Here is a 27,798-nt window from a genome sequence, read left to right as displayed (position 1 = left end):
ACAGTTAGATATGGATTTATGATCTATGGTGATTTCAACTTTGCATCACCTTTCCATCCTTCAAGAACAACAACTAGGCATATGGAATATGGACCTATGGTCCAACAATGAATTATGGCTAGTATTACACCGGCAGAGAACCATTAATGACTTTCACTGGTTTGTATATACAATTAAAATACAAAATGCTGGTAATAGTATTTTGCAGAGAAGCAAAGTTAACATCTTAGGCCAATGACCTAAAGTTAGCACCACTGATAATGACTATAAGGTATAGCAGCAGAATTAGATAATTCAGCCCATCAAGTCTGCTCTGCATTTCAATTATGGATATTTTTCAACCCCATTCTCACACTTACTCCCCATAACCTTTAACCTCCTTACTAATCAACCATCAACTTATGCCTTAAATACACATTAACGACTTATCCCCCACAGCTATATGTGGCAATGGACTCCATAGATTCACAAATGTCTGGATAAAGTATTTCCTCATTATTCTGAGGCTGTGGCCTCATATCCCAGGTTCTTCTACTAATGGAAACATCCTTTCTATGTCCATTCCGTTCAGGCTTTTCAACATCTGCTAGGTTTCAACGAGATCATAGTTCAAAAGTTCAAAGATCCCCTCAGCCTTCTGAGCACCATTGAGTGCAGACTGAGAGACCTCAAACACCTCATATGTTAAGTCTTTTATTCCTCGTACTGTTCTTGTGAACCTTCTCTGAACCCTCTCCAGGCCCACTGTACCCTTCCTTAGATACATTACCCAAAATTGCTTATAATATTCTAAATATGGTCTAATTCTTTATAAAGCCTCAGCAGTATATTCTTGCTTTTATATTCGCATGCTCTCTAAATGAATGCGAATATTGAGGTTGCCTTTATTATTGACTCAGCCTTGAAGGAATCCTCAACCAAGACTTCCTAGTCCCTTTGCACCTCTGATTTCTGAATTTCCTCTCCATTTAGAAAATAATCTCCATCTTTATTCTTCCTGCCAAATTGCATAACCCCGTACTTTCCTCTGCTGTATTCTATCTGCCATTTCTTTGCCCACTCCTAAACTGTCCAAGTCCTTCAGCAGACTCCCTGTCTCCACAACACTACATGTTTCTCCACCTATACTGGTACTGTCTACAAACTTGGACATAACATCATCAGTTTCTTCATCCAGATCATTAATGTATAAAATCAAACAGTTGCAGTCCCAACACTGAGCCCTGCAGAACTCCACTGATCACCAACAGCCATCCTGAAAATGATCCCCAAATATTCACTCTCTAATTTCTGCCAAATAAAACGTTATGGATCTTAATGTTTCTGCTTCTCGCTTCATAGATACAGCTTCTCAGAATTTTCAGTTTTTAATTTCAGGTATATACTATCTTCTAATTTTGTCCTTCTTTGATTAGTGTTCTGGTTCAGATAAAGAATATATATGTTTCCTATGACTCAATATACATCTCTAAGGTGTGGAAAGCAGCCTATAAATATTTCATGATATAAAATGTTCATCAAACCATTCAAGCAATCTTTATATTTTAACATGAGTAAAAACACAATATTATGATGTAGTTGCCTGTCACTTTAATTACTGACACTTCTTCAGTCATATTTGTATTTCAATCTTTCACAATCCACAAACATAGGCAATTTGTTCAATTGACTCCAACACATAGTACAAGCTTACAGTTAAAAATTAAATTCACACAATATTTTCTTTGTAGTTGGGATCAGTATATTATACAAAATATACAATTAACAAGCACTTTGTAAACACAACATGATATCTAAGAAAGCTAATAGCTCTGAACAACGTATTAAGTACAGTATTGATAAACATTCTACACACCAATACTTCTAAAGGGATAAAAATTAAATTACGTCTCACCGAAACTATAATCATTCTGTTTGCAAAAGTAAACAATTACTAACATATTTTCCAATGCTGTTATTGTATGACTCAAAAAATGTGAAGGGAAAGGAATGCATGAGGGAATGAAAATCCAGTTGTGTATACGATATTACCTGATAACCAACAATATAAACATACAAGATATTTCTGGGTATTTATGGGGGAAAATTCTGCTAAAATAAGCAAGTTTCAGTTTGAAGTTAATGCTCATCACATAATCCCTTCTTTAGAATTGTACCAGGACAGTACCCTCCTAGAATGCAGTAAGGCAAACCGGTGTGAATAGTTACATTTTTGAAAACACAATATAAACAACAGGAGAAGAAAGTTTGAAATTAATTACATAAGATGGCTATAACAATATGTAGAAAAACTGGAAACGTTCAGCAGATCAGGCAGCATCAGTGAAACGGAAAAACGGTCATTGTTTTGTGTCAAGGACCCTTCATCAGCACTGGAAAAGACAGAAGAATGTTTTAAATTTCAGAGAATAAGTGGCATATAATTGGGTGCTCACGATGTGGCCTGACTCTTTTGTAGAAGACTTCTAAGGCTAATGAGTCATTTGTCAATGTACATTGCTGCCCCAATCTTACTCTGATCGTTCACATTCCTCAAATACATCCAGTGTAAACTCAAGAAAAAGAAACTCATCTTCCAACTAGGCATGCTACAAGACTCAGGATTTAATACAAACATTAACAAATTAAGATACACACATTTCCCCCTCTACATTTGTTGTTACACTACGTATCCATTTCATTTTGTTCCAATTGCCAACTTGTAAATAATTGCAACCCCAACAACTTTGTCTGCTGTCCTCTGTAACATAAACTCTTGTTTTCACACAATTCTCAGTTCTGGCACTGACAAGGCTCCCCACAGATAATGCCTGATCTGCTGAGTGCTTTAGGCATTCTCTTTTTTTCCAGTTTTTTAAAAAATCTTCAAAAACAATGTTTTCTTATTTTTATACGAATGACAATGCTTCAGACCTAAACTTCATTTTATAGAAACTTTGAAACAAAAGATGAGCATTGATTAGAAATGGTTTGCCTTTCTAAATCCACAACCTTCAATGTTGATGTTCTTCCAAATTTTCACAACAATCTCTCCAGTTTGTAGAGTTGAAACAGTGAAAATAAGATGAATAAACTGTTCCCTGGCTTGCAGCCATGTAGATCTATCAATTATAACTGACATTTTGATGGCCAACTCTGCCACCTTCATCAGGGATGATGCCTGGACATTTCTAGTCCAGTGGTATTTATATCCCTGTAGTTCATCCCTCCAATCAGTTTTCTGTTCTCACCTTGTTTACAATCAAATTCCAGTTCTTACTTAGAGCAAGAACTTTGTCTTTGTTAAAAATACTTTTCTCTAGTTTTATTTCAATGGCATCCTTTATCAGGTGGTCCCAAAAGCCATTGGCATAGCACAGTAGTTTCGTGCCATCGAAGTCAATCCTATGGCTACCGTGAATGCAATGTTCTGTTACGTTTTAGCATTCACAGGATTCCCTGTCAATGCAGAGTAGTGTACCGGCCAGATGGGGGACACAGTGGAAATCCACATCAAGGAGCACAGGAGGTGTACCCGTTTGGGTTAACCAGAGAAATCGGTGTAGCAAAACATTGTCTATGGAGGTTCTCAGTCATCTAGGTCATTGTATATCAAAGTAAATCAAGGCAACTGGACTTGCTGTGTTGTATAAAAGATGTTTTGCCACTCATCCAAGAGGCTTCTTCAGTTCTGATCCATGGTGGGAAGTTTTCTGGTTTATAAACTCTATGAGTTCATTAAAGGTATAGCAATCACATGACAGTTGTTAAAAGTCATTGAGGTAATGAGAGGGTCATTAGTCTTATCTTTGCATGAATGGAGGTGTGAACTGTTCTGGAGATGCCAGGGTAGAGATGTTAAGACTGCATTGTAATGAGCTGCTAGGTGGTGTTGTACCCTGCCCCTGTCAGCGATGGGTTTTCCAGTTTGACAAAGATGGCTTCGTTAATGCCTCTTTCAACTTTGATATAGAACATTGCATTCGCAATGGCCATAAGATTGACTTTGACAACACAAAACTACTGTGCCATGCTAACGGCTTTTGTGACCACCTGGTAAAGGAAGCCATTGAAATAAGAATAGAGGAAAAGAATTTTAACAAGCACAAAGGTCTCGCTCTAAGAGCTGGCATTCGATTGTAACAAGGTGTGAGAGCGGAAACCCAATTGGATGAGGACTAACCAATCAGGAGGGACAGACTATGGAGGGAAATAATACCACCACACTACACATGCCCAGCCATCATCTCTGATGAAGATGGCAGAGTTGGTCATCGAAACAGTTATAACCAATACCTCTAACTCTCTGGAAGCCCGAGAAGAGTTTATTCGTCATGTACGCTGGGAAAGCACTAATCCTTTTTCAGTAAAAATAAGAGTTATAATTCAATGGCAGGTAGCCAAATGGTTAAGGCATTCGACTAGTGACCTGAAGATCGTGAGTTTGAGCCCCTGCCGAGGCAGCGTGTTGTGTCCTTGAGCAAGGCACTTAACCACACAGTGCTCTGCGACGACACTGGTGCTAAGCTGTATCGGCCCTTGCCCTCCCCTTGGACAACATCGGTGTCGTGGAGAGGGGAGACTTGCAGCATGGGCAACTACCGGTCTTCCATACAACCTTGCCCAGGCCTGCGCCCTGTAGAGTGAAGACTTTCCAGGCGCAGATCCATGGTCTCGCAAGGCTAACGGATGCCTTTTTAAATTCAATGGCAATAGTGACTCTAATTAGTTTATCAAAATATATTTAAACTAGTTTTAACTGAAACATAGCAGCAATATCGTGAATAAAACAGGCTTGAAAAAGTCAAATGATATCTTGAATATCTCTACTAATGACACTGACCAGAATTTCTGAATTTGTCACATTGTACAATGGGCAGCTCACTTGGGAGATACCCATTACAAAATTCAACCTTAATCTAATTTTAATTTGAAATCTGAAGTTGAAAAGTGTAAATTCATCAAAATTCATAAAAGCTAGGGCTGGAATTTTTCAGTTTTAAGTACAAAAAGCAAAAAAATCACCCTAAACCCCACTGTGATTTTTCCCACAAATGATAACACCTCACACCAGCATAGGAACAATCTGGAATCTATACTTGTTTCCAGAAAGTCGCACATGATTTCTAAACACATGGATTATCCAGTATGTCCCTGGTCAGAGGTCTTGTGATGGAAAAAAACAGAAGAGTAAAAGTGGAGACTTCAATGGTTTGAAAGAACAAAATGAGTACAATAATATTAAAGAAAATGAAGTGGTTGAATAATGAAGGATTTCACTCCAAAGTTGTATCACCTTACATAAACCATGAATGGCCTCCAGTATTCAACCAAGCAGCAACTGTCGCAGTGAACAAAACACATCAGAACATTGTAACTAACAGGATTACTTTCAATGCTAATGTCATTTCCTGGCATGTTAGTAAATAAACTCGCTTCAGTTCCTCTGCTTATTTGAACAAATTGCAAAGATAAATAACCTCCTTACCTTCTTAAAAGAAGTTAAGGCCAATCTTCATATGCACATTCCTCTAAAATAGGTCCAAGAAGATTTCAAATCCAATCATTATTATTAGTCAGAGACGTAAAGTTCATTTATCTTATTCACTTAATTTTTCATTCAATCCATGGATTTTAACCAATTTTGAATTTGAAAAATGGAAAAAAATGCAAAAAGTATGTCATCACTGAGTCAATACTAAAAACAAAAAATTCCAGCCCAGCAATAACTAACTTTCTAGGATATACAATTATTCCCAAGCCATTGGAATTAATAAAAACTGTGCAATATTCTTTTAGTTTATTTTAAAAATTTGTAAGATCAGTATCAACCATCCTTGTCTTAAAACTTGTGTTCTACCTAAGGGAGCATTTCATATAAATAGCTTATAGACACCTTTTAAATTTTCGTACAAAACAATTAAATATTACTTCAGGAGCAATGTTTATTATCCCAAGTCTATAACTACAAATTGCACAAATAAAATAATGAACCTACTGAAATCACAATATTGTGAAAAGGCAATTTGTTACTTGGGGTGGCTGCTCTAACAACATACTACTAGATTCAATTTAATTAGAGAGACTGAGTTTAATAGCCTATTCAAATTCATCACAGTAATGGGGAAAAACTGTCAAGTCCACACTATGCAGAATTACTCTGGCATTACTGGCTGTTGTTGAAAATTACATGGATTTGAAAATCCTGTAATGCCTTACAATAAACATGCATCTGGACCACACAACTTAAGGACAAATGAGAGAGGGATTAAAATGTCACTTCTAAAGCAACTTCAACTATTAATCTGACAATATATGCTCTATGAAGTTTCAACACTTAGGGAGGAAAATTTATGCATTTTAGCACATTTTTCTTTGCAACTTATTGCAGAATTATAGCCATGATAAAAAGTTAAAACATCCTCAAGACTGATTACTGAGTCTTTCACAACAAGATATCACTACTCTAAAATACATAAAAAATAAAGCCTTTTTTTAAATCACCTTTAGAATTCCAATCTGCTTAAACTCTGTACAATACAAATTTCAAGAATTACAAAAAGAAATTTGCTTTGATAAGATCAAAGGAATCCAATGCACAAAATACAAAGACTATGAATAAAATTGGAAGCTCATTTGATTGTCGCATTATATTTCAAATTGGCTATTTTTTGTGTATATAATCCATTCTTGAAATAATACATTCTTTTCCATTTACTTAAATCAGAAAACTCTTCAAGTCGTTTACTGTCACTGCACAATTTAACAACCAAACAATTAAAATCTACATGCCCCCAGGACAATGGATTCAAATAACACTTCCCACTTGAAATATTTTTCATCGGCCTTTGCTTTATTCTCTATTTTTGGAAAATAGTTAATAAATGGTTTCAAATGAGAAAGTAATCCTGTTACCAAATTTTGATAATCGAGCATTAAATACAAATAAACTTAGCAGCAGCGTTGAAATATCTGTTCTGTGAATTACTTGGAAGATAAAGCAAGCTAGCCTGTGCTAATCCTGAAGTGTCATTTGTCCTTTACCGATACACTAAAGACTACTATAGTATATCCTGCTATGGGTTCTTAGCCATCATTATAGAAATAGAAGTAATTTAATAGTGTGCAATATTTCTCATTCCTGCTGATTTTATAAAGGCACTTCCACCACTGTATTGGAAAAATAACCAGATTAAAAGATTAATCTGATGATTGATGAAACTAAAGCCTATTCAGTACTTTGAATTATCCTAAGAAAATATTTCATTTCCTATCCTTGTGTTTGTAAACTTCCATCCAGTGCTGACTGAATCATTCAAGCCAATAACAGTACCAGAATTATTATTCATTAAAAATAGGTGGAGAATAAAGACATAATGGAAGACCATTTCATATTGAAAGAAAGAGGACAGGACCCAGTGACTCTATTACTACAACCAGCATACTTCATCAGTTATTACTATCATACTGATTTGATAACTTGGCTGAAGATAAACAAATGATTAAGCCTCTCAAGTAACATTAACTACTTAACAATTTACATAGATGGGAAGATGTCAGAGAAGCACTAAAGCATTGAATTTTATAACTAAATGGTGATACAATGTTGTGCAAGTCTTGTACATAACGAATTTTCCACAGATCACTCTGCCACTTAAAAAGAAAATCAACTTTGCTAATTGCTACAAAATTAGAAATATACTAATGTGTACTGACCAATAAATCACTTTGCACAAAAGGATAGTGTCAGCTTTTAAAAAGTCCACAGTAATGTTATGATACAAGTGTGATCCATAATATAATCAATAAATGAGATGAGCATTTACAAGTTCACTGTTAGTCAAATCTATTCAATGTTGTGAAGAGTCAGATGCAAGATTCTTCTTGATTGATTCTTCTTTTGAGTGATTGGATACTCAACCATTACTATGTCAGATAGGGACATCAAGTTTTCTATGCAATACACTTTTAAAAGAGGTCATATTCCACTAAATAGATCTCTTTTTTTAAAAAGACATAATTGCACTTCCATGTTAATGCGATTAAATCAAAACTGCCCAATTTGTAGTAAGAATAATTTAATCATGCATATTTTCAGCCACCAAACAAATCACATTCTTGCTGAATCATTGCTGGTTACTGAATTTTGGTATTGCATTAGCATCCTTTTTGAACTCTTCTCACAATATTGAACAACCTTTTGAAGACCCGTGATTCATGGATACTTGATGGCCTTGCTTGTGGATGTATGCAATCATCCTGGTTGGCTGCTACCGCCTGTCATCTGGGAATGACGACTCCTTGATAAAGAGAAGAAGTATAACCCTTTAAAGTCTGGACTGCCCAAAAATGCAGAAATTTCTAGACAATCCAGACTGCAAAGAGTTAATCGTAATAATTTTGATTGAATTTAATTGCTTTTAGTTAATGAGCAAACAATACTTTCATAGCAGTTGCATATATACAGATCTGTATATATCTGTGTGTATATATCCTACAGATTCTATTTTTGCTTTTATGATCATTTATTCCATAGTAGCGTGATCAAATTAAAAGCAAGAGAATTGAAGGTTGCTGTTTAAAATTCAACATTTCAAAAACATTAGTTTTTAGCACAATATGAGTTTAATGGTGATTAATGAAATCTTAAATTCACACATAATTTCAGAGACAAGAAAACTGAAAACTACTGCAGAAACATTCCTAGGAGTGGTAGAGTGGAAAAACCATTAAAAAACAGTAAAATTTTATTACTAATTTAATATTCAAATCACTAACTCAATAATTACTTGGTTAACAATATTAATTTGTAATTTTTCTGATGATTGAGAAAATGGCAGAGGAACATCAAATTTTCCATCACTACATGATATATTGCACTCTAGGATACAAGTGAAGGATCACTTCAAATGCTTTTTTTAAAACGTTGTGGCATTTTGCAAATTAGACATGATTTGAAATGGAATGCTCAGAGAGCCGTCACAAATATGTTAAAGACAAATTACACCCAACCAATTTGACAGGATTTCAAAAATGAAATAAGAGCAGGTTGATGAGGGAAACATATTTGATAAGGTGCCACATCATAGGTTTGACATCAAGATTAAAGCCCATGGAATAACAGCACAAATAGAAAATAGATTAATGAAGAAAAGTACCAAAGTACTTTTTTTTAAACTGGAGGAAAGGGGTACAGTTGAGTTACCCTACAGGTCAATTGTAAAACCAATGCTTTTCCAAAAAGTACATCTATGTATGACTTTAGCACAAGAGATTCTGTAGTTGCTGGACATCCAGAGCACCACATACAAAATGCTGGAGGAACTCAGCAGGCTAGGCAGCATCTATACACACAAATGCAGGAAGAACTCAGCAGGTATGTATGTATGTATACCAGTACAGGGAACAATTTGCAAATACACAGATTAAAAGGCATAATAAACTGAGAAAAGGATAGTAATTAGTGGAATTGGGCAAAACTAGATGATTTAGTTTTAAAAGGGTACAAGAACAGAGAGATCTGGAGGTAAATGTGCAAATTTCGTAGAAAGAGGCACACTGAAAAAGTAGTACAAAGTTAATTGAGTTTATTATCATATGACCAAGTACATTTCTGTATGGGCCAGTGGAAAACTTACATCATCATTACAGGCACATAGCATCATTAGGAAAAGAAACTGTAGTTATCAGAATGAAAAGAATATGCAAGATTCTGGGGAGAGGGCAGGCAGATGGGACTAGACAGATTCCTTTTACAAAGAATTAGCTTGGACATGAAGAACCAATGGCTAATGTAATTTTAACATTGTGATATTGTTCCATTTAATTGAGTCAGCATGATATGTTCAGTGTAGTACTTTAAATATTCTAGCAGCATGAGTATTTATTTAATAAATGTTCCACGTCTTTAACCGCAGGTGACAATCGTTAATATAATACAATCAAAGGATAATGCTCAAACATGGGAAAGTCTGCAGGTACTGGATATCCAAAGCAACACACATAAAATGCTGGAAGAGCTCAGCATATCAGCCAGCATCTACAGAAAAGAATAAATAGTTGACATTTCAAGCCAAAACCCATCTTCAGGACTGAGTAGGGGGCAGATGAAAGAATAAAGGGAGGGGAGGGGGAGAGGAAGAGGCTAGCTGGAACGTGATAGGTGAAGCCAGATTGGTGGGAAAGGTCAAGAGCTGGAGAAGAAAGAAACTTTCTCACTGTTTCCACTGTTACCATCAGGTAGGAAATATAGAAGCCTGAAGGCACACACTCAGCAATTCAGGAACAGCTTCTGCCCCTCTGCCATTCGATTCCTAAATGGACTTTGAAGCTTTGGACACTACCTCACTTTTTCAATATACAGTATTTCTGTTTTGTACATTTTAAAAAATCTATTCAATATATGTAATTGATCTACTTGTTTATTTATTATCATGTTTTATTTCATTTATTATTTTTTTCTCTCTCTCTCTGCTAGATTATCTATTGCATTGAACTGCTGCTGCTAAGTTAACAAATTTCACGTCACGTGCCGGTGATAATAAACCTGATTCTGATAGGAGAGGAGAGAGGACAATAGGAGAAAGGGAAGGAATCTAGGGAGAAGTAATAGGCAGGTGAGAAGTGGTGAAAGGTCAGATTGGGGAATGTGGGGGGAGAGGGGCGAGAATTTGTTCACTGGAAGAAGAAATCGATATTCATGCCATTAGATTGGAGGCTACCCAGACAGAATATAAGGAATATAAGGTATTGCTCCTCCTTCCGGAGCTTAGGCTCTCATCTTGGCTCAAGAGGAGGCTATGGATTGACATGTTGGTACGGGAATGGGAACCAGAATTAAAATGTTTGGCCACTGGGAAATCCCGCTTGTGGCAGATAGTGCAGAAGTGCTTGACAAAGTGGTCCCCCAGCTTGTGACAAGTCTCACCAATGTAGAAAATGCTGCATTGGGAGCACCAGATATAGATTCGCAGGTGAATTGTTGCCTGACCTGGAAGGACTGTTTGGGGGTCCCTGAATGAAGGTGGGGAAGGAGGCGGTTGGGCAGGTGTAGCACTTGAGCTGCTTGCACGGGTAAGTGCTTAGTGGGGAGGGACGAATGGACAAGAGAATCGCAGAGGGAGCAATCCCTGTGGAATGTGATGGGATAAAGATATGTTTAATAGTAGGATCATGCTCTCAGGATGCTTAAGGCCAGTAGAAACATAGCCCAATCTGATCTGGTGGTATCATTCTCCACTCAATGTGGACATTTATATATTCAAGGATTATTTTTTATTTGAAGAGATTGTGCAGGAGATAATTGTTTTTGTACTTCAAAGACAATGGTACATTCTATGAAATGATTATCAAGTACATAATAATGACCTAATTGGAGCTATTTAATGCAACCAATCCTGACATTTTCATCCAATACATGTCAATATCAGCTTTTGTTTATCCTTCCTCTTTTATTGTTCAACTTCAAGCCCTTACCTACTTTATACATTTCTCCATATCAGTCTCTAGTTTTCTGCAGAAATGGAGTATAGGACCACTGGCTCCTATCACTTAAACTACTAATTTCCTCATGTATTCTGTCTCTTTTACATTTACTCTAAATCATTTCATGTTCATCAGAGAGCTTCTAAGTCTAAAATGTCCATCTTCTTCCTTGGTTGGGGCTTTCTCTTACCAACCATGCATAAAGCCCTTGCACATGCTGTATATTCTTCATTCTATATCTGCTCATACAAATGCCAAATCTTGCTTCAATTCAATTTCCATTTAGTCTTCGGCATTTCAATGAATAATTTTGCTCTCAGGATTCCATATATTATACCTACAGTCCTGTGCAAAAGTCTTAGACACATACATACAGCTAAGGTGCCCAAGACTTTTGTACAGTACTGTAGTAAATGTATTGCACTGTATTGCTGCAAAAAAACTAATTTCAGGACATGTAAGTGATGGGTTTCTACTGTAGACTGAGAGTGTGAAGGGGGCAGGGAGAGGAGAATCATGGTTGGGAAAAGGGGCAGGGAGAGGGGAGGGAGCGGGAAGCACCAGAGACATTCTATTATGATCAATAAACTAATGTTTGGAATTAAATGACCTTGCCTGGCGTCTTAAAGCTGGGTGTGTCTGCACCCATGCCACCCCCCCACCCCGGCACTTCTCCCGTGCCACCGGTCCCACAACCCTCCCATGGCGCTCCACCCTCGCCATTCCCATCATCCTTTGTTCTCACCAGATTTACAAACTGACTCTCCACTTCATGTTGACAAATATAGTACTGTGCAAAAGACATTTAATAAAATTTAGGAATTTATGTACAGAACATACTCCAGCATGAAATTTCAGACTAGTTTGATGTCCTATTCCTAATTGGGACTCAGTAATTAAATTTTTATTCCAATTCAAAATTAAGTCAGTGATCATATTCACTCAAACAAATTCAAAATAATCATCAGAAACTGTGTCTCTGCTTAGATTCTAGGACCCCCAGTTGGAACAATAACAATAGAACTTTAACTTATTTTTCTAATCCATCCATATTCAAAGCTGAAAAAAATTGATCGAAACAAGATATTATTTTAATATTACATTTTACATCATTCACATAGGTATATTTCCAAGAAATGTTCCATGAAGCAGGTCAGGCGACAGTTCTCTTGGTGGGTAAGCCTTGCGGAAACAGTGACCACAATTCTCAGACCACAGCCTAGGGCAGGGATAGGAGCAGATGGCATGGAAAGTATTTAATTGGGGGAATTATGATGCTATTTGACAAGAACTTGTGAGTATAAATTAGAAAAGGATATACTCAGGGAAATGCAGAATGGAAATGAAGACATTAATCAGATATTTTGTCTTCAATTTGTCTCATTGAAGCAGGGAAAGAAAGCAGGGTGAGGCAACCATGGTTGATAAGAGATGTGGAATGTTTTGTAAAGAAGCAAAAGGAAGCTTACTTAAGGTTTAGGAAACAAGAATAAGTCAGGGCTCTAGAGAGTTACAAGGTAGCTAGGAATGAGCTTAAGAATGGACTTAAGAGAGCCAGAAGAGCACATGAGAAGGTATTAGCAAGTAGGAATAAGGAACATCCCAAGTGGCTCTACATGCATGTGATAATAGAAGAATGATTAGACCGATCAGAAATAGAAGAGAAAATGTGTCTGGAGTCGGAAGCAGTAGGGGAGGTCCTTTATAAATACTTTGCTTCAGTGTTCATCAGTGAGAGGGACCTTGACATTTGTGGGGACAGTGTGAAACAGGTCAATATGTTCGAATATGTCAATGTTAAGAAAGAGGATGTGCTGGAACCTTTGGAAAACATTAGGATAGATAAGTCACTGGAGTCAGATGGGATATATCCCAGGATACTATGGGAAGTGGGGGATGAGATCGCTATGCCTTTGGCGATGATCATCTCTGTGTCGTCACTGGCCACATAAGTAGTACCCGACGACTGGAGGGTGGCAAATATTATTCCTTTGTTCAAGAATAGGTGTAGGGATAACCCTGGGAATTATAGACCAGTGTGTCTTCCTATAGTGGTAGGCAAATAATTGAAGAAGTTTCTTAGAAACAGGATTTAAAGGCATTTGGAAAAGGAAGGTCTGATTAGGGATAGTCAGCATGGCTTTGTGAGGGGCAGCATGCGTGTCACCTCACAAGCTGATTAAACTCTGAGGATGGGACAATGCACATTAACGGCAGAGCAGTGGATGTGAGTATATGGATTTTAGTAAGGTAAAATTGGATATGGTTTCCATGGTGGACTTATTCATAAAGTCAGGAGGCATGGGGCCCAGGGATAATTGCTTGTGAGGATTTAGAATTGGGTTGTCTACAGAAGGCACAGGTTGGCTGTAGATACAGCGTATTCTGCCTGGAGGTGGTGACCAATGGAGTTCTTGGCAGTGTAGAAGAACAGAGGGATCTTGGGGCCCATGTCCATAGATCCCTCAGTTAACAGGGTGGCCTTCATTAGTTGGCGGATTGAGTTTAAGAGTCGCAAGGTAACGTGGCAGCTCTATCAGACCTGGTAAATCCACACAGTGTTCAGTTCTGGTCACCTCATTATAGGAAGGATTTAGAAGCTTTAGTTTGTGCAGAGGAGATTTACCACGATGCTGCCTGGATTAAAGAGCTTGTCTTTTGAGGTGAGGCTGTGTGAATTAGAGTTTCTCTTTTTGGAATGAAGGAGGATGAGAGGTGACTTGACAGAGGTACCAGATGGTAAGAGGCACAGATCGAATGGATAGCAGAGACTTTTCCCTAGGGTGGAAATTGTTACTACCAGGGGTCATGGTTTTAAGGTGACTGGACAAAAACTTACAGAGTGTGGCAGAGGTGTTTTTTTTTTTTTTTTAAAAACACAGTGGTGAGTGCATGTAACACCCTGCCAGTGGTGGTGGCAGAGGCAGATACATTGGTGACATTTAAGAAACTCTTAGAGACACATGGACGTTAGAAAAAAAATGAAAGGCTATGTAGGAGGGAAGGATTAGATCGATCTTAGTGTGGGTTAAAGCATAACATTGTGGGCCAAAGGCCTGTACTGTGGCGTTCTATGTCTTATGTTCTAAATGTGAAAGTATTATGGCACCTGGTATTTATTTTCAGCATATTTAACTTCCACTTCAAAAATTATTGAATAGGTGTAAGAAACAGCATTGTAGAGCATGGGAACAGGCCCTATGATCCAATTTTCCCATGCCAACACCCATGCAGACTCATTTCCCTGCATTTTGTCCATTTCACTAATCCTGCCAGTCTTTCCCTTCACATTAACGGGAACATGTTGCAGAGACATTCAGCAAATAGAAAGGGAACTGTTAGAAATTAAGGTTCCTTTTGGAACTAACACCACAAGGAGTCCAAAAAACAGAGTTTTATAAATTTAAGAAAAAGTTAAAGATCAAGAGCTTGAAAACTGTAATATCTGGTTTACTTTCAACAGCAGATGCTAATGAATTCCAAAAGTAGAAGATAATGTATCTAAGTGTGTGGTTGGGCAAATGCTCCAGAAAGAAGGTATTTAGCATCCAGGCGCACAGAAGTCAGTTCTGGGAAGGACTGCGAAAAGCCACATAGGTGAAACCTATGTTTTCATTCGTTGTTAACTCCTACTAAAGGAGGAGATAAATTTGGCATTGCACAGGGATGATGCAATATAGAGGAGGAATAAGGTACATTAAAAGTAAAGAATGATAAACAACAATAGAACAAATAACAGCATTAAGGCAGTAAAACAGATACAGGACAAAACAAATCGATAATGTTAAAAACATGGAAAATGCTTAAAACGCTCAGCAGGACAGACAGCACTAATTGAAAGAGAAACATAATTTTTGAGTTCAGGGATCCTTCATCAACTTACCTGACAAGAAATGAACTGTTTCACTTTCCACTAATGCTCCCTGACCTAGTAAGTGTTTCTAACAATTTTTTGTTTTTATTTTACATTTCCGGGACATGTGTTCTTTTTTAACCAGGACACAACAACATTACACATGGTCGAATTGTTTCTTGAAGTCAAGGGTAAGCACACCCACCTTGCCTCTGCAACTAATCTCTTGTGGACCAACACTGTTAAGAGGTCAGGATCTAAATGACACTAGATATGGGAAAAGCACCAGCAGGCCGAAAATGTAACAACCCTTTTTAAAAAGATCAAGTAGAACTAACCTAACAATCATTGGCTATTGTGCAGAAGGATTGCTACAAAGGGATTTGATGAAGTATCACATAATGGTTTTACTGAGTGTATCATCCACTTAAATACTTTGCAGTGTGGTCACTGTTGCAACGTATAAAACATTATACAATTTACAAATAGCAAACTACCCACAAACAGCTGTGTAACTATGACCAGAAATTTTGATTTACTTATTATATTATCTAAGGGATAATACAAAATATATCTGCAAAATCCCCTACATTTCTTCCTAATGCCTGAGAAAGCAAATGGCTTTAATTTAATGACCAACTGAAAAAAGGCACCTTCAACAATGAAAGTGCAATTTTTCACCTGGTCCTGAAATTAAGGAGACTCCTCACATCAACTTAGATTTTTGTGTCCAACTTTTTTTTTCCTGAAAGATGGGAAATATATAGTGGAATCCTCCAAGTGTCAAAATTCAGATCCTATTTTATATATTTTATCAGTGTTCTGAAGTAAAGAGAACTCTTAAAGTGGCTAGCTGAGTTCAACTGCAGTGTTGTTTGTAATTATCAGTACAGATATATGAAGAATCATGAGGCATTAGGGTAGAGCAGGGTAGATTCACTACCATAAGCAGGTAGAAACGAACTCAGCTATTTGAAGAGCATGGATAAGCTAGCATTGTTTTCTTCATAGCAGAGAACCTTAAGGGGAGATCATAAGGTGCATTATAAAATGGGGTGAATTTTATGGGGTCAGTAGTTAGAGGGTATAGATTAAAAATAATTGGTAAAATAACTGAGAGAATAAATGAGAAGGTTATGATCTAGATCATAACACTGATGTTATTAGATTGCATAAGAAGGTATCTAAATTCCTGTGGAGTCAAGTTGAGAACTTGAGAAATATTTTGCAGGTTTATATGGAAAAAGCTAGGACAAACAGGAACAATTCTTTCAAAACGTCAGCACCTGTAGGCTAAATGGTCTCTTCCATGCTATAATATTTGACAATATAGAATCTAATTTCAATAAATGTTATATAATGTTATCTTTTTACAATATAGAATATCCACTAATGATGCCTTTTCAGTCCAGAAATGGCACATTAATAACAAATATTTAGAATTCCTGGCTTGGCATAATGTTACTGGCTTCTATTGATTCTACAAATAAAACAAACTTTAATTACTTTAAACTACTTATACTAAAAGTATAGTACAGTTACTCACACCATCAGCCCTACAAGGATTCAGTCTGTGGTAAACTGCTTCAATAACACTCCGCCTAAAGAAAATAAAAACAGAAGTTTTTCATGTATGCATTCAAGTTGATGGTGACTTAAAATAGTCATCAGTAAAATGAAAAGTGTTTATGTTACAAAATGATTAACATTTCATTTTTTTAAAATAAATTAAGCATTAAATAATTACCACTTTTTAATAATTTACTATTCAAATTGTAAATTTGAAAAAGATAGCAGTATTCCACATGATGGCATGCTCAGCCCAATTAAATATTTGCATCACCCTTCCCCCCAATTCAATAACATTAAAATTACTTCATTTCCAGAAATGCTTAAAATAACAAATTGAGTACCACCTTTGTTAGAATTCTAAACTGTGTAATGATATGAAAAATTATGAAATGCTTAAATAGGGTAGATAGCCAGAGTCAGCTTCCAGTGGTAGGATGCCTAAAACTAAAAGACATAGGTTTAAAGTGAAAGGGAGGTGGTTTAAGAGATCTGAGGGGTAAATGTTTCATACAGCATCTGGAATGAGCTGCCAGATGAAGTGGTTGCAGAAATAGTAACATTTAAGAGGCATCTTGACCATTACTTGAACAAGTTGGGCATAGAGGGATACAAAATTAATGCAGGTAAGCAGAATTAGTATAGATGGTTCACATAGATGCAGTGGGCTAAAAAGCCCATTTCTATGGCTCTAATTTATAAAATTCATAATGTTATTTACCAAATACTAGGTAACCATCAGTTCTTTAAAAAAAATAGTAACTGAAAGAGCTACTTACGGTACTTTTAATCATCACAACAGGACCTGTATAAATAAGCTCCATTTTTGTTGCCTTTGTTTGACAAGCCATTTTGACCTCATCATTCTATTCATCTTTTTACTCTTCATGGATTGCAATAGTAATTTAGTTACTATTGGGATGACTCGTTAAAGGTATTCCACATACATGGTCATAAAATAATAACCATTGTTATTGATGGTCATCGTTTCCAGAATTTTAATTTCTTGAGACAGAAAAGGCTACTTGGTTCAAGAAGTTGCTAACCCTCAGAACAATCCCATTTGTTTGTTAATTTCCCACACATACCCATTAACCCCCTTCAGACTTCTCTCTCACTTACACTAGAGGCAATTTACAGTAGGGAATTAACCTACAAACCTGCATATCTATAGGATGTTCACAGAAAACAGAGCATGCAAAGGAAATCAAAGGTCACAAGAATGGGCAAACGCAATAGATGTAGCACTAGAGGCCAGGACTGAACCTGTATAAATGGAGTTATTAGGCATCAGCTCCTTCAGTTTCACCACTTACTATATAGGTACCACTTGGGACTGGTTAATTTCCAAAATAAAAACACATCTTAATTTAAGCTACAGTGTAAGTAAACATTAATCGTACCAAATTTATTCACCAGAATAAGAAATGACTCTTCTATCTACCCATCCATTGTCAAGAGAACTGCCTGCAATGGCTTCGTATTTTCTCTGTGCTATTTCCACTGGAATCTCCCAAGAATACATTCTTTCAATCCTCCCTGTCTTGTGTCACCTCATATTTCCTATCTATATCTAGCCCTTTAGAGGCTAAATAGTTAGGCTCATTATGATAGAGTAAAACAGCCCTTTGCCTAACCATGCTTAATTCTTTTTCAACAGCAGCCATCTGGACTTTACTAAGCTGTAAAAACAGCTGACTCAACATCCTGCACAGGATCCACCAAAACCTCTTGCAAGAGGTACCTAAACCATGGTTTTCACACGACAAAAAAATCCAACCTTCCTGCTGGCAATTTCCTGCAGCTGAACCACTTCATACAAAATGTTAATGTTCTACTAATCCTAAGATAAGCTTCTGGTTAATAATCACTCCAACACAATTCTGTCTTCTTGAAAACCTGGTGCACTGCTAAAACCTTCACTCATGAGTTACTTGTGGCTTAACAATTTCAATTCCAAGCCAGCCTCCATTTCCACAGAATGTATCTGAAACTTTGCTATACGTATTCTAGCTTGAAGAATCCATTTTTCAAATCTTCACTACAAGGATATAATTAACTATGCCAAAGTAGCATTTTTAAATTTTTTGTAACTAACTTATTGCCCTATGTGGTAATCTGCAAATGATTAATGCCGCAGTACATAATTTACAAAAGATTGTGACACAGCTTTCTTCTCTTTTGAATATGCAAAGAAGATATTTGATGTCATACAATGAAGCAAGAGCAAATGTCCAAGTCAAATCATTGTGTGACTCGAAGCAGTATCCTATAGATGATCAGCCCTGTCTGATAGCTACCCTAGTGCTTTTAGGTTGCAAGGTTCACAGAACTAGAAACTACTTTTAAAGAAGCCATTAAATGTTGCAGCTCAGTATTTTCTAGATTTCACAGCTAAATGTTCTAGTGGTGAATGAAATAAATGCTTAGACTAGAAAATTATCTACCACCTAGTTTCCCTAAATACCATTAAATTTTGAATGTTGCTGAAGCTGCAGTCAATTACAATATCTCAACATAACTTTGCCCCATCTTGACTGTGATAAAGAGATTTGGGAGTTAGGCCGTAAGGTACTTACAGCAACATATTTAATATTAGGTTCGCTTTTGTAACTAGCTTCTGACTAGTAATCCATAATTTGGCAGTGGGAAAATCTTTCAATGTCAGGGAAGCATAATTACATTCCTCTTAATGAAGATGTTTATTGCCTGGTATTACTTGCAGCTTATCAGTTTTTGCCTAAATATTATCAGATCTTCTTGTAAGTGAATGATTGCATTTTTACTGAAATGGCAAACGTCACGGAACATTTTGGGTGGCACAATGGTGTAAAGGGTACCATTAGCCAGAAGGTGGCGAATTTGTGGAATTTATTACCAGTCAGCTGTGGAGGCCAGATCGTTGAGTGTACTTAAGGTAGAGCTTGATAGTTTCCTGATTGGACATGGCATTAAAGGTTATGGGGAGAAGGCTGGGGAGTGGGGCTGAGGAGGGGAGAAAAGGATTAGCCATGATTGAATGGCAGAACAGACTCGATGGGCCAAATGGCCTAATTCTGCTCCTATGTCTTATGGTCTTAAAATGCTATCAAACTACGAGCAACCTAGGTTCAATTCCTTGCTGTAAGGAGACCATACATTCTCCCAGTGACTACATGGGTTTCCTTCCACACCCCAAAGATGTACAGGTTAGTAGGGTAATTGGTCACATGGGTGTAACTGGGTGGTGCAGGCTCATTGTTAAGGGTCTACTACCATGCTGTATCTCTTAAAAAATGCATCTCATTTTCTAATTATCAATGAACAGAATCTCGTTTGACATTATCATGAAGGGAACATCACTGAGAACAGCCAAATTCTCAATCTTAAGACACACCTGCAGCAAATTCCAAAGTCAAGATGATTTGCCTCCAACAAATGCAACCATTTTTCTTTGCTTTTTATGTCTCTCCAGCCAATACATATAGACATACGAATTCAGAGTAGCAAAGAATAGGTCACTTGGCTACTTGAACCCATGCCACCACTTAACGAAATCAACACTAATGCAATTGTAATCTCATGACTACTTTTCTGTTTACCCACAGTATCCCCTTTATCGTGATTCAAATTATCTCTAAGCATTCAATGATTCCGCTTTCATCACATTCTCTTTTCCTCACCCCCATGCATACCTCCCCGCTGTATGAGAAAGAAAAGGACAAAGGCTCATGATTCTGAGAGGACAGACTGTTCTTACCTTAATCTTTCATAGTTCCACAATAGGAAACCTCCTCTCCACAAATATCCTGTCAAGATGCCTCATGTTCAAGCCTGACCTGTCCAAACTTCCTTTCTAAATCAATCTGTCGATTCAAATATCAATCTATTACCCTTCCTTTGAACTGCTTCTAATATGTTAACAAACTTCCTTAAAAAAGGAAACCAATAACTAGTACAGTATTTTGAATGGCAGTCTAACCAATGCTCTGTAACAATAACAAATTTAATAACCAAACCTTCCATGCTTTCACCCAAATTAGTTATCTAAATTATAAAAAAATTTGAGTCCCCAACATTGATCACTGTGGCACACCACTTATTACATCTTGCCAGCAGATGCATTTATTCATACTGTCTCCTTCAAACCAGCTAATCTATCTGTGCCTATATATTACCACTTATACCATGAACTTTTATTTTCTGCAATAATCACTGACGTGGTATCTATCAAATGCCTTCTGGATATTTTTGACACATCCAACAGATTCTCATAATCTACAGCATGTTCAGTCTTCAAAGAAAATTCAATGAATTGGTTAAACATTATTTCTTTCAAATAGTTTTGTTCAAAGCTCCTAAATTTTTAAGCACCTGTAATAATAGCTTTTAAAATATATTCCATGATAAATATTAAAAATTGTTTCCTGCTTTGTCTTTTTTTCCTTTTTGAGAAACTGAATTACTTTAGCTATCTTTCAATCTCATTGTGCCTTTTCCAAATCTAGGCAGTTTTAGAAAGCAAAATCAATACATCAGTTGTCTCATTTGTCCCTTCTGTAAAACACTGGGATGAAATCAGGAAAGAGTAATAACTTATTCAGGATCACATTCTTAGTTATTTTAATTTTCACTGAGCTCCCCTCCCCCTTTCATTTCCCCATTTACAACTACTTTTAGAATGTTACTTGTATCCTCCGTGGTGAAAGCCGATACACAATATGTGTTGAATTCTTCTGCCCTTTTTTTTTGCATTCCACTTTGTTATTTCCCTTCTCTGCTTCCCAGCAAACTCTTGTCAATTACAACTTCATTAGAGTTTGCTGATGTCATATGCAATGAACAGCTTCTATAAAGTCAAGAGCAGTTAATCTCACCTCAGCTTCAGGGTTTAACTCATTTGTACACGTTGGAACAAGAAGGACCAGTATGCATGTTACTTGTGAGTAAATGGCACAACTTCTTTTACCAATATTCAAATGATTGAAAGCCAGATAATGTTTGGAATAAAGCAGCATGTTTTTAACTACCTTTCTATCCTGAGTAACTTTCAGATTTGTTGATTTAGTGCCAACATTCTAACTGACTAGCGATGGTACACCATTACTTCAGAACTACAGCAAGGATCTTTCTGGACCTACAATTTTTACTCCCTCCAGTGCAATTTCCTATCATTAGAAGGATTATGTGCAGCTGGCTGAAATCTCAGAATATTGAGATCATAAGACCATAAGATATAGCAGCAGAATTAGGCCATTTGGCACATTGTCTACTCTGCCATTTCATCATGGCTGATCCAACTTTCCTCTCAGCCACAGTTTCCTGCCTTCTCCCCATATCCCTGCATAACCTGACCAATCAAGAATCTTATCAACCTCTGCCTTAAATATACATGAAGACTTGCCCTGCATAGCTGCCCATGGCAAAGAATTCAACTCTCTGGCTACAGAAATTCCGTATTGCTGTTCTAAAATGACACCTCTCTATTCTGAGGCTGTGTCCTCTGGTCTTAACTCTCCCACCATAGTAAACATCCTCTCCACATCTACTCTATCGAGGCCTTTCACTGTTCGTTAGGTTTCAATAAGGTCACCCCGATTTCTTCTGAATTTTAGTGAATACAGGCCCAGAGCCATCAAATGCTCTTCATATGATAAACCATTCAATCCTGGAATCATCTTCATGAATTTCCGTTGAACCACCTTCAGTTTCAGCATATCCTTTCTAAAATAAGGGGGCCAAAACTGCACACAACACTCCCCTCAAGTGAGGCCTCACCAATGCTTTATAAAGTTTCAACATTACATCCTTGGTTTTATTTTCCAGTCCTCTCGAAATGAATGCTAACATCGCATTTGCCTTCCTCACCAGATCTAACCTGCAAATTCACTTTTAGGGAATTCCGCACAAGAACTCCCAAGTCTCTTTGCATCTCAGTTTTTTGTATTTTTTCTCCATTTAAAAAAACTTTTTCATTTATTCTACCAAAGTGCATGACCATACACTTCCCAACACTGTAGTCCATCTGCCATTTCTTTGTCTATTCTCCTAATCTGTCCTTCTAACGCCTCTCTACTTCTCCAAGACTACCTGCCCTCCCACTTATCTTCATATCTGCAAACTTTTCAACAAAGCCATCAATTTCATCATCCAAATCATTGATACATCACATAAAAAGAATTGGTCCCAACACAGACCCCTGTGGAACACCACTAGACACTGGCAGCCAGCCGGAATAGGCTCCTTGCCTCCTGCCAATCAGCTACTGCTTTATCCATGCTAGTATCTTTCCTGTAATAACATGGGCTCATAGCTTGTTAAGCAGCCTCATGTGTGGTACCCTGTCAAAGGCCTTCTGAAAATCCAAGTGCACAACATTAATCAATTCTCCTTTGTCTATCCCGCTTGTTATTTCTTCAGAGAATCCCAACAGATTTGTCAAGCAAGATCTTCCCTTGAGGAAACCATGCTGACAATGGCCTATTTTATCATGCAGCTCCAAGTACCCTGAGACCTCATCCTAATAATTGACCCCAACATCTTCCCAACCATTAAGGTCAGACTAACTGGCCTATAGTTTCCTTTCTTCTGCCTCTCCCCTTCTTGAAGAGTGGAGCGACATCTGCAATTGGAGCATCCACTCTTAAAGCCACCATCACTGATAGAGGAGATATTTACAGTTTCCTCCTCCCTTTAGTTACTTAATTGAACTGTGATTTCTTGTTCAATCAAAACCCCTTGTCAATCCCAATTTTGAAATGCTAATCCTCATTTATAAATTTAATCTAATCTCTGCAATCTCCTCCATTCTGGATTCCTAATCTTAGTTTCCTGCATATCCACTCAATTAAGTGTCAGCTCCCAAAGATATAGGTTTTGGTACAGCACTCCACATTTCTGTTCTCCTTCAAGACTTTCCTCAAGTCAATCAGTCACACACAGTATCTGAATGTTCATGCTTCTCAATGTTAAATTTTGTTTTAAAACTTTCATGTGAAGCACTTTGGAAAATTTCATTATTAATTACCTCAACTTCAAAAGTTCCTATCGGGCATTACTGTTCAGTTTCACATGTAGTATTGGAGATAGCATACTGATGCTTAAAGTTTGCTGAACCCTTTCATTTCTCGAAGTACAGGAACTACTAACCTCAGTTTACTAAATTAAAGAATGGCAATTGGCCAGTTTCTGCTCTGATATCTAACTAATAATTACAACGTATATAACCTGATGAGATTTGGATCTGATGTGATACTCTTTAAGCTATTGAATATTGAAAGGCCTATCCAGCAGACGTTGAGCGACTGTCTCTAATAATAGGGGAGTCTAGGACCAGGGGGTCAGCCTCAGAATACAAGGACGCCCCTTTAGAACAGATATGCTGAGGTATTTCCTTAGGCAATGGTGGTAAAACTGTGTACTTCAATGCCACAGACTGCCATTGAGTATATTTAAAGCAGAGTTTGATAGGCTCTTGGTTAGTAAAGGTGTCAAAGGTTATTGAGGGGGCAAGGCGGGAGAATGGGGTTGAGAGGGATAATGAATCAGCCATGATGGAATGGCAGAGCACAAACACTGCGCCAAATGGCCTAATCCTGCTCCTATGTCTTATGGTCTTAAGCAGACAGTACCAGGAATTTTGGTGTTCAGTTGGTCTACAACACTATCAAATATTATTAATCAGAAAATTATATTTTAGGAGAAAAATATGTCAGTATTTATAACATTAATTTGTAATCATGTACCAATGAGCAACAAAAAAAAAACACTTGCAATTAGTTTCTGGGCAAAATTAAAAATAAACTTTCTCACCCCCAAAAATTGTTGGACTAGAATTCATATACTTTTTAAAATTTAATTAGACATATTGGTTCAACTGTCTACTTTTCTATTTAGAACAACCAGAAAGAAAGTTTGGTGTACCTGATTGCATGTTGCCAAACAAATTTATTAGGGGTTAATATACACCAACATGAACATGTACCTCATTTACCCATGTAAACATCAGGCTACTTCAATACTAGATTCTCAACAGCTTTTCAATTTTATAAGTAGAGATGCAATGCTAGTAATGTCCTGTGTTTGAAATAGATATTCAATATTATACAATACTGAAATATACAGTACTGTGCAAAGGTCTAAGGCACATATATACAGATGGGGTGCCTAAGACTTTTGCACTGTATTGTAGTAATTGCATGTATGTATGTATTGCACTGTACTACTGCTGCAAAAACACAAATTTCATGACGTATCTGTGAGTGATGACAAACCCAATTCTGGTATGGGTCTCTATTGTGGACTGAGAGTGGAAAGCAGGCAAGCAGAAAGGAATCATGCTTGGGGAAAAGGAAAGGGAGAGGGGAGGGAGCAGGACCAGAGAGACATTCTGTAATGATCAATAAACCAATTGTTTGTAATGAAATGACCTTGCCTGGTGTCTCAGGGTGAGTGTGTATACACCTGCCATCACCCCCCATTCCTTCTCCACCACTTGTCCCAAACCCCTCCATGGTGCTCCACCCTCAACATTCTCAACATCCTTTGCTCCCACCAGATTCACAAACTCGTCCTCTGCCCACGTTGAAATAAATAACAGTACTGTGCAAAAGTCTCAGGCACTCTAACTATATATACATGCCCAAGACTTTTGCACAATACTGTATGGAACTCATATCTAGCTAAATTACTTGTAGAATTCTATGAATTAAGGTTATATTGTTTTTACAATGTACTGGTATCAAATAGCATGCAAATTTCTCAAAGTATTTGCAGAATCCTTTTCATGGGATTTTACACTACCATTTCTTGATGCTTCTGGCAAAGTTGAAAATGTGATTTTAATTCAATTACGTCATTAATCTGTAAAGTTTAATAGGTTTTAATTGTAAACTTTAAAACTGTTCAAGCAGCCTGACGCAAAAAGGATACTGCAATTTAAATTATAATTACAGAAGCTTAATAACATTCGTAAATCTAAGTCACCCAGTTTGGTCAGAATTTATAGATGGGAATTTTACATATTTAAGTGAATGCAAAATTTGTTCCATAATGCACATCAAAATTTACAAATCATTTTATTAATCTATCTGTAACTTTCAGTATTAGCATTAAGATGAAATAATCATAAATTGATCTTGCACTGTAAGGGGTTAAAATGGGACTGTTAATCACTATGGAAAAAACAAGATTAATCTATGATCACGTTTTCGGACCATCCATTTATCACATTATTGAAAATAAGATAAATGCTTTTGAAATACAGATTTGCTAAAAGTTCCCTTTCTTGTCAATATCATCCATTCCTACCATTACAAAATGCAAAATGAGGCAGTGAATTTGTGCTGGTATGGAGTTATACATTGCATGCGATTAGCAGCCCCTATTAAGTTCCTTTCACCAGTGCATATTGATTTTTAAATGTAAGTTATGATTCCACACATTGTGCACTCACTTGCTGGCCAGTTCACCTCCCGGTGGGAGGTTTGGGATGCTCTCCGACGACAAAGCACGCATCATGTGGACTACATCTGGCACCCCCTCAGCACCCTGCTTCTCAAAGATTTCTGGGAAATCAGAAGGACTTGTGGGTCAGTAGAATATGCATTTTAAAACTATGTGAATATAAGAAAATCAAAATTGGAAAAACTACGAGACAAACAACATAGCAGCAACCATGAAAGATCAGTGAATCCTCCGGTAATGATACAGCTTCCCATAAGATATCTGTACTGACAATATTCAACTTATACAACCATGGGATGAATTTTTGAGTACCCAGTTATTAAGGTTCAAAAATAGGCCATTAGGAGAAAATTTTGAAATCTGACCAATGTTCTAAAAACATGCAACAATTCATGAAAAATTTAATGTATTAAAGCTGCTGGGTTCGAACTGTTATGCATCATTCACCACACAAATTAGCTCTATTTTTAACTAATGAAAAGCAATCATGACTCAGAGAAATCTTACTTGTGGGATTTAGAACAGCCTTTAAATAGATTTAAGGAAGTATTATACAAATGCTTCCTAAAACTTAGTCGTATGAAAAAAAAATCAAAGATCTCAGAATTGATTCAGCAAAAGTCTTTATTAGAATAACTTTTTAACATAACTTTATTACTATGACTAACATTATCAGTATATTGTATTTAATCCTACATGTATAATTTACTATACAAAAATAAAAGATTTACAGCTACTTACTAGCCATATATTTTAAATCATAACTAAACTGCTCAATTTATATATAAGATTATCATTTTGCTAAATTTTTGTGTGCAAACATTAAGCAAGTGACTACATTATATTAATCACTTTTTCGTCACAGTATATGTTTGTAAATACTTTAAGGTCTTATTTGACTGAAGATGTTGAGACAAAATGATAGCAAGACAATTTAGCATCTCATTGTTTCTTCTACAAATAAGACAGATATACTGCTTGTTACCAGACACATAGGCACAGCCAAGGGAGATTAACTGATGCTGCCACAGAATAAAACTTCAATACAACGGGTATTAATTTTCACAAATTATTATATTTCTTCCACTGTATATGTCTATTGCTTCTATCCATCTGCAGAGTGCCAACTTGTAGCATACTTCACTGTTACCTGAAATGTCACTTAGGAAAATACATCGTTAAATTACCTGTTATAAAGTACATTATATAATGTCTTTCTTTTTAGTTTGATTGAAAATCAATCGAATTATTAAAAAAAAATATATATATCCCCACACACAATCCTTTTTATTCTTACATTTTGAAAAGACTATAAGGAAGATAGAATAAAAATAAATAAAACTTAAGAGAAATTTAAAATTATGCCTGATGGGCACCCCAACGACTTCAGCAAAAATCGTACATTTATTAGTTTAACTAATTCCTTTCTAAAAGTTAGCTTAATTGGATAATAATTGCATTATGTTCAA

At 36.7% G+C, this 27,798-nt stretch overlaps 1 protein-coding gene across 14 annotated transcripts in view; it reads right to left on the bottom strand.

Annotated features, from left to right (window-relative positions):
• The window catches only part of ppm1aa (protein phosphatase, Mg2+/Mn2+ dependent, 1Aa), a 112,614-nt gene that overhangs the window by 69,792 nt on the left and 15,024 nt on the right, over positions 1–27,798 (bottom strand). The window contains exons 4-7 of one of the 14 annotated variants that reach the window (XR_011887682.1): positions 26,319–26,430; positions 16,863–16,917; positions 8,177–8,279; positions 1,578–2,372 (exon numbers count right to left, since the gene is read on the bottom strand). Coding sequence is in view for 11 of the 14 variants with exons in the window: in XM_072271317.1 (XP_072127418.1) it covers positions 8,307–8,354; positions 16,863–16,917; positions 26,319–26,430 (215 nt within the window). In the remaining 3 variants the exon portion in view is untranslated. Of the gene's footprint in view, positions 1–1,577; positions 2,373–5,467; positions 5,511–8,176; positions 8,355–12,206; positions 12,683–16,862; positions 16,918–26,318; positions 26,431–27,798 lie in introns of those variants that run through there. The other 13 variants (XM_072271323.1, XR_011887692.1, XM_072271334.1 and 10 more) reach the window with 13 other exon arrangements.

The sequence above is a fragment of the Mobula birostris genome, chromosome 1, assembly GCF_030028105.1.
Source record: "Mobula birostris isolate sMobBir1 chromosome 1, sMobBir1.hap1, whole genome shotgun sequence".
Lineage (NCBI taxonomy): Eukaryota > Metazoa > Chordata > Chondrichthyes > Myliobatiformes > Myliobatidae > Mobula > Mobula birostris.
This window is presented reverse-complemented; position numbering and strand designations above follow the sequence as displayed.